The following is an 8,200-nucleotide window of genomic DNA, read 5'->3' as shown; positions in this document are numbered from 1 at the left end:
CTGCGCTTCTGGCTCTGGGTGCGGCAAAACGCCGAACGTGTATCAGTGTCCTTAAGGATGGATGTTATTTGATGTTTGTATACTTTCAGGCCCGACCAACAAGAAAGGCTATTTAATCCCTGAAACAGATAGGAGCGAGCAAGCAAGCTCTCAGTGATGCCCAGGTGTTAGAAGGGATAAATTACTTGTCGGTAGAGTTGCCTCGTTACGGGGCAGGGCTCGACTTGTTCCAGTGATCTCAGACCTAGGGGAGGTTAACAAAGCTTGGGGAGAAGATGTTCTGCTGCTAGCAGACACAAAGAATGCAGAATTTATGGGCCACAGGGACATTTTGCAGAACTGTCAAGGAAGAAACCTAATAAAGCCAACTTCAGTAACGGTACTAAATCAGCTCTGACTGGGCAAAAGGTCAGGGGCTGGGGGACATTGCAACATCAACTCACAGCCACCGACTCCAGAAACCCACCGACCCAAAAAGGAGAGGCTGAGCATGGAGACTAATTACATGAGAAGTGAGAGAATAATTAACCAACAGCAGAATACTAAATAGTAAGAAAACTGGGCAACTCGTAGCCAGTGAAGATTAATGCCTTTGTTTGCTAAAATGTATAAATAGTGAAAAGTTTTGATAGTTGTGGTGTGGCTTTGTGGAGTCACCACCCAGCACCCCCTGCACAGAACTGTAAATAAATACCTTGGCAGCATGTGCATTGGCCTCATGCACACCAGGTGAAAGTGCCTATTTTGGGACAACACGAGAGCCCAGTTAAAATTCTTGATCCTCATTCTGATCATTTTTTGGAGCCCTTGCTGGGGTTCACCTGCTTGTTTTCTGCTTGCTGTTTTAGTAAAACGGGAGTCATGGGGGAAGCCTGGGGCAGGACGCAGTGGTGTGCTTTGGTCCTGTCTGTGGCTTCAGGTGGCAGAAGGTGGTCACTGTCTGTCTGAGGGTAACAACAGCAGCCCCATATTTAGCACAAAATTGTCATCTCAAGCTGAAGTGGTGAGTGCTGAGAAGTCTCCAGACGAAGCTTAAAAACAGACGTGTGAGATCAGTCCCTGCGGTATATCTTTCACAGAGCTTTGTATTTTAATGCAGCATCTCCCTTTTGTGTCTCGCCAAAATATGTTCTTCCCTGTTTTTCCTTTCTGCTACCGGTGCTTTAGGACAGCTGGCAGCTCTAATGTCTGCACTAGAAATGCTGATAAAGTTTGCCCCTTTAACTCTTTTTGTCACGCTTTTTTAGCACTCTAAAACTCCCATAACAGTTAAGAGCAATCTTTCTTCAGAGTCAGCGTGGGTCCAGTCAGGCTGCTGATGTAAATTGTGCTCTGTTTGGCCCTGGGGTTCACTGCAGGGGAAGGGCAGGCCATGGCAAAATCAGTAGACTTAATGTTGGCATAAGAATGCACTGCTGTCAAAATGCTGCAGGAACAGGATGGGGAGGATGGCTGTGTTTACCCATCCTAGTATATCATGTCACTTCAGATACTTAATGTGTGATAGACCCATCCTGTGGAATCCACTTAGCTTGGATAAGAGACTTAAGGGACAAAACCTGTTTTCATTAAATAATCTTTATTGTGAGTAATATGTATGAGTTCAGTTTGCATTCACAAAATTGCTTTGTCTCTATTCTAGGTGAAGATATTTGCCCCCAATATTGAGCAAAGGGATGTAGTCAATCACCTGAAAGGAAGTCCAAGTGAAGAGAAGAGAAATGTGTTAGTTGAAAGTGCCAGACTGGCAAGAGGAAACATTCAGGATTTGGCTGAACTGAAAGCCAGTGAATTCGATGCAGTCATTTTCCCTGGTGAGTACTTTTGAAAGAAAATTATTTGTGTTTTTTTCAGCTCAGTGTATTTATTATTTTCTAGTTCATTTACTTAAAATGAGAGTGGTCCTCTGATATTAAATTATACATCACACCATTCTTTCTAAGACTGTGAAAACTCCAGTACCAACTTGTGGACAAGAAAACTGTCCAAACTACAAAAGTAGAGCCAGAGCTTGGCATTACATGGCAATGCCTTAATTTTAGGGCCTCTGAAATAGTTGGCAGAGTAGCAGGTTGCCAGAATGGTTATATTCCCTGTCAGATGTATGTTCTGTTTTAATTATGTATCTGCTCTGCTGATGATCAAGTTATCCGAAACATGCTTATAGATAATTTTTTATTTGGAGACCACAAAATTGCCTTTCAGACGGAGGTAATTGTAATCACTTTAGAGAGGAAGAAACTGAAGCGTCATGAGGAAATTATGACTTGCTGAAGATGACTTTCCAGAATATTCATAGCTCTGTTAAATATTGCCTTCGTGATTGCGCCTAAATGCTGCTTCTGCAGTTTTTACACCGTTGTGAGGCCAGCAGAGGGAGCGTCTGTATAACTCAGGGAAACGTTCTGCCAGCACTGAAACTGTGTGCCTGACATCAGGGCTGAGCAGGGAGGGAGTAGAGCCTCGCAGATGTTTTCCACGTTAATTTCATGCCATTATAGCCCAGACTCGGGGGGTTGCTGTAATAACTGTTAGAGGGAAATAAACCCTATCAAGTCTGAAAATTAAAATCTTACCTCAGAGATTTCAGATAACGCTTGAAAGTGAGCAAACTGGGAAGGGGAAAATGTTAAAAATGCAAAGCTGCTTGATGTTGTCCATTGAAATACTTGTGGCAATATCTGTGTGTCTATTATAGAAGAGTAGATGTTGTGAACATTCCATAAGGAATCAAATATAATGAGTGGTTACACTTTACTAATAACCTTACTTTGATTATTCTGATGGCTGTAAATCCAGGAAACAAAGGTGCTGTAACACACAATCTCCTTGTACAATTAAACGAAGATTAAATGCAAGTAAAGGATTGTAATAACTAATTTTTAGAAAGACAAATCTGCTTTATTTTTAATAGGAAATGATGTTAACATTCACAAATGTTTTGTTTCAGAGTATCATATATTATAGTTTCCTTTTTATGTAAAATCCCCTTTGTTTTTATTGTGTTAACCTCTGTTTTTTTAAGTCCAGAAATAATTCTAGGGAAGGAAAACAGCACTCCTGTAATTGCTTTGGTATCTAACTAAAACTTGAGAGCTGATCACTGCAGAGGGTGAAATCACTGTTTGCATTTCTCCCATGAATTACACACTTCTACTTTTAACTAGTACTGTTCTTTCTTCTGATCCCTCTCTTGCTTATTGAGGGGTGCATAACACATGGTGCAGCTGTTCTAGTGACTAGCAAATGAATGTGAGGTTTCCTGTTCGTTTCTTTGTTCCTTGATGAAACAAGATTAATGTTTCTGGCCTATATGTAACATACATGGTGTGAAAAACCATGCAGTTAAACTTTTAACATTGTAAACCAATCACGTTCCACAGGCTGAAAAAGCTTTCAGCACAGTAACTTAACAGTCTTATGTATACCAAGACTGTGTTGTAAAAAAGAACGTCTATCTGTTATTGGATTTAATGGCTTTTAGCAGTGCCTTACATTTGAGGTCTCTGAGGTTTTTGTTTGGGTTTTTTTAGGTGGTTTTGGTGTAGCAAAGAACCTGTGTTCCTGGGCTGTAGATGGCAAGAACTGTACTGTCAACGAGCATGTGAACTCCACACTCCAAGCCTTCCACAGTGCTAAAAAGCCTATTGGTTTGTGCTGTATATCACCAGTTCTGGCAGCTAAAGTCTTTCCTGGTTGTGAGGTTACAGTCGGTCAAGATAAAAATGTAGATGGAAGGTAAGAAGGAAGTGGATGGGTATGATTTACATGGGAATTAGGGTTGGGAAATAACCAGTCTTCTGTGCAAAATTCTCTTTGGTACTGGTAAACCTCTGGCAACTTAGTTACTTTTAAGGAAAATTAGTGCCGTTTTTCACTTGCTTCAAATTTTCACTTGCATAATAGTAGTAGGCACAGAGCTCTCAGGGCAGACAGACTGAATCCATGAGGTCAGGTGCTACAACCAGAAAGACATTGGTCTATGATATCATAGAACAATTTACGTTGGAGAAGACCACTAAGAGGTCCAACCATTAATCCAACACTGCCAAGTTCACCTCTCAGCCATGTCCCTAAGTGCCACATCTACATGTCTTTAAAATGTCATGTTCTATGATCTCAGCATTGACAGACACAACAGTGAGAACTCTAGGCATCCTTATCTCTTGCTTCAGCTGCCACTGTATTTTATTCTGCAGTGTGAGGCTAATGAGTCACTGGATCTAGCATCTGTCAGTCCTAAAACTGACAGAACAAGTGAATTTTGTAGGATCATAGCTGTGCAAACATGCAAGTGACCAGGGATATCAAGTTGTTTTTTCACGTTCCATTCATGGTAATTAAGTGATAGATTTTTAGCTCATGCTAAGCAAGAAATGCAATTTGCTTACCCAGTGCCTTTGAAGGCCATGAATCATCTTGCAAATGTGCAAATGAAGAAAAGGCGTTTGGCCAGCTGACAGTCAGCAACTTGGTACCCTGTGGTAATGTGAGTGGCTGTTTCAATTGTGTCTGTGCTGGTGGTGGTGGTTTGGGGCCAGTTTAGGGGAGGCAGATGAGAACAGGGCCTGGCAGAAGTCAGTGCTGCTTCAAGAACTGTCAGCTCCTGATAAAACTTCTGAATGAAATTTATCAGCAGCAGTAGTGAGGGATTTAGTCTGTTCCTCCCTTATCCTCAGAAAACAAAATTCATAATCTCTGCAGAATCCCAGAGGAAAACCTTACGTGGAGGTGTTGGAAAAAGTCTAACATGTCTGCAGGTTCAGCTAGCTTCTCTCAAACCTTTGAGGATCAGTTATGGGTGCGCTTGGTATAATCTTCCAAATTTACTGAAAGATTGTTCAAAACAACTGTAGCTTCTGACATACTATGGCTCCACATTTCAGACCTTGTTTTTAAAGGTGTGTCTGTAGGGGATGGGAGAACCTGACAGTGGCAGCCTGTTTGACTCCCTTGTCATCATCTATTAGAGAGTCACTTAAATATTATTGTAGTTCTCTCATTCAAGGTATGCTGGCAGAACTTTATGGCTGTATCATCTCTTTATGTTAATTAAAGTTGTTTTATTTACAGATTTCCTGATGCTGAAACAGCATCTGCAATAGCAGAGCTTGGATGTAAGCACATTTGCAAAAATGTGAATGAATCCCATGTGGATACAGCCAATAAAATAGTTACTACCTGTGCTTTCATGTGCAAGGCTCCTCTGCATGAAATCTTTGATGGAATTGGAACAATGGTACAAGAAGTCTTGAAACTTGCCTGACGGGAAGGACACAGACTTCTGCAAGGAAATCAGTGTAGCTAAGCATAAGCATTTAGCTTCCTTTGATTGTATCAATAAAATAATGCAACTGCTAAACTTCATAGTTCTGGGTTCGTTTGTTTGTTTGTTTTTTCTTTAAAATCTTTAGCACATCAAATGGTTATTGCTAAGTTTATGCTATTTATTTCTTTTTTTAACACAGAAACCATGTGTTGAAGGTGATGGGAGATACCCCTTTTTTTCCTCATGAACCTGAATGTATTCAGTCTTGAAAAGATAATGAGATGGCATTTTATCACATCACTAATGATCCTCAGTAATTCACATTTTCTATTACCCAGCTTTAATTACAGGTGAAATAGCTGTAAATGAGTCTGTTTACCTTCAGTATAGCTGGGTAATTAAATTCTGCTTTATAATCAGAAGGGAAAAAGTGGTTATTTGGGGATTTTTTTCTTCCCTTGCAAGTCTTTCAGCAAGTATAACTAATGGACTTCTGAAATTTTTGCAGAGTCCCTAGGTAAACAACTTTATAAACCAAGATCCAGTACAAATGAATGCATTGCGTGTGGAAAATACACAAGTTTTGCTCTAATAAATTAAGTCATTTGAGATTTAGTGAAATGAAGTAGCTTTATTTTGTGATTTTTGAAAATTTTTTTTGCATACATAGTTTAGTGCCCTAAGGAAGATACATAAAATGTATTTCAGAACACATGCTTTGATCTTAGAAATGTGAACTGAGGTCATCAGCTTCTCTTAGAAGCAGAGTCTGTTAAGGCTGTGTACTCCTGAAGGAACAAAAAATTCCCAGAATTCATTAAAAAGATAAGTTGATTGTCACTGTGGACACTTAATTGTTTCACACAGGAAGCATTCTGAAGCTCACAGGTCTGTTACACCAAGTGTAACACAGCCCGTGCTTTGCCATGCCTGAAGTAATCTAAACAGTCAGCACATGCTCATTGTGTTATGTTGACCAAGTGCCTTGTAGCTGGAGCAGGAACACAGCAGGAACAGGCCTGTACCACAGAGCAGCCAGGAGGTGGAACTGGCAAGTAATGCTTTTGTGAGGAGTGTTGAGTTGTCCCTCTTACTCGGCAGCTGGCACGGTCAGGATGGGCACTAGCCTTTACCACCTCAGAGCAAGACCAATCGTTACACCAAGGCCTAACATGTTGCAGAGTATCAAGTGCTACTACTCTGTCTGTGTGCTGTGTTTAATTTAGCACACGCGTCAGAGCTCAGAAGTAACACGTGGCCTCTTCAAGGAGGCTGTAATCTACAGAAATAAATATATAAAGGCTTTTATTCTCTATCCTTCTCACAGTGATGTTTTTCATGGACACAGCATTTCCATACTCCTCCAGAATTTGGATTTCCTGTGTGGAGTTATTTAGGAGAAACAGAACATAGATTTTTGGCAGAAGAGCAGGGAAATTTTTGTGTCATGCACAAGCAATGCTCTGCCCCTAGAGGTACAAAGATAGCTGAAGTTGGCTGTGCCAGCAGAGGATCTTCTGTTCAGCCTGACTGAGCTGTGCACATAATCTCTAAATTATTTACTTAGTCAAAACCCACAATATTTGCCTCAGCATGGTTGTTGTGTTACAGGAGTCTTATTTAAAAGTGCTTGAGTCACTAAATGAGAGTTTGTCCTGAATTTTGTGTTTGCTTTCTGAACAGCATCTAGCTGTCCTCTGGAACATTCAGAGGAAGCGCAGCTTCTCCAGAAGTGCTCCAGCAGACTGTCCTGAGAGAAATGTACTTAATACAGAACAGTCCTCTACTTTTTCTAGGTTGTACACAGTCTCTATAATGCCTTCTGTGGCTTCTGCAGGCAGGATGCTCAAGGCATTGGATTGAAACTTTTTCTCCAAATCCCCCTTTTGCAGAGGTTTCCTCCAGTGTCCGTAGAACGTATCACAGCGGTCGCTGATCGTGTTGCCGTCCCGAAGTGTGACGCTCACTTCGCAGTAAAGACTGTCAAAGCTGGGTGTGTTATCAGGAGGGTGCTCCAGCTGTGTTTTGCAGAGGAGCTCCCGCAGGGCCGGCCGGTGAACGTTCTCACTGGTGAAGGACTGGACCGACATGCTGCCATCCAGCAGCGCAGAGCATGCAACAAACTGGAAGGAGTGTCGCGCTTCATGCTCTGAGGCTGGACTGGGTCTGTTCACATATTTGACCTCGGGGACTTTGAGAATGACTTTCTCAATTTTATCAAGGGGGAGCAGGTTTTCACTGCTCTCCACAAGCTTCCTCCTAACAGAGGATGCTGCATCAGCCACCCAGTGCGTTCCAAGATGAGCAGGAAAGCGCTTGATGGCCACATCTTGTTGATCCAACAGCCAGGGGTAGGACTGCAAGGTTGGAAGAGTCTGAGGGTTATAATCTGTATAAAAGGCACCTATCCCTGACTCCATGTCCAAGATCCGTTTGTTTCCTTGAAGGCCCTGTGATGCTAAGCAAGCTGCTTCCAGTCCATGCTTGGCAGCATTGCCAACGTGGAGGGGCTTTGTTTGGGTTGCTGCATTAGCCAGTGGGGCACCTGCATAGGAGGCAGCAATAGCCAAGGCATTTTTACATCCCAGCTGGTCAAGAGCTAGCAGTTTAGCACAAGCTGCTGCACTTCCCATTGTACCAACCACAGTTGGTGGGTGAAACCTGAGAAAACAAAAATATCATTACCATATTTCAAAAATTCACCTGAATTAAGTATATACACAAGCTTTCCAATTGGACCATAAAGAAACATACATGCAGAATTCATGTGTGGACCTAATGAAAAGAGTTGTCACTTTTCCCCAGGAAGAAGTTAAACTGGGACAGTACTACTTGCAATAGGTCCTCCCCAGAAAGCAATAGAAATGTTAGAGCTGTTCAAAGCAAATTTATCATCACAGAGAAAGTTATTATTGTTTATATATTATTATA

The 8,200-nt window shown here is 41.6% G+C and overlaps 2 protein-coding genes across 2 annotated transcripts; one reads left to right on the top strand and one right to left on the bottom strand.

The window, feature by feature from the left end:
- Positions 1-1,099: 1,099 nt before the first annotated feature.
- On the top strand, positions 1,100-5,367 carry LOC103810816 (ES1 protein homolog, mitochondrial-like; the record flags this gene model as incomplete). The annotated part of the gene is made up of 4 exons (XM_009083738.1): positions 1,100-1,175; positions 1,643-1,814; positions 3,534-3,738; positions 5,074-5,367. Coding segments are annotated over 4 exons (646 nt in total), but the record flags the coding sequence as incomplete, so codon positions are not given.
- Positions 5,368-6,975: 1,608 nt separating this feature from the next.
- LOC103810815 (cis-aconitate decarboxylase-like) lies at positions 6,976-7,930 on the bottom strand (the record flags this gene model as incomplete). The annotated part of the gene is made up of 1 exon (XM_009083737.1): positions 6,976-7,930. A coding segment is annotated over one exon (955 nt), but the record flags the coding sequence as incomplete, so codon positions are not given.
- Positions 7,931-8,200: the final 270 nt, after the last annotated feature.

The sequence above is a fragment of the Acanthisitta chloris genome, unplaced genomic scaffold, assembly GCF_000695815.1.
Source record: "Acanthisitta chloris isolate BGI_N310 unplaced genomic scaffold, ASM69581v1 scaffold37331, whole genome shotgun sequence".
In the NCBI taxonomy this organism is placed as follows: domain Eukaryota; kingdom Metazoa; phylum Chordata; class Aves; order Passeriformes; family Acanthisittidae; genus Acanthisitta; species Acanthisitta chloris.
Note: the sequence above shows the minus strand (reverse complement) of the source record. Positions and strands in the feature narration are given on the sequence as shown.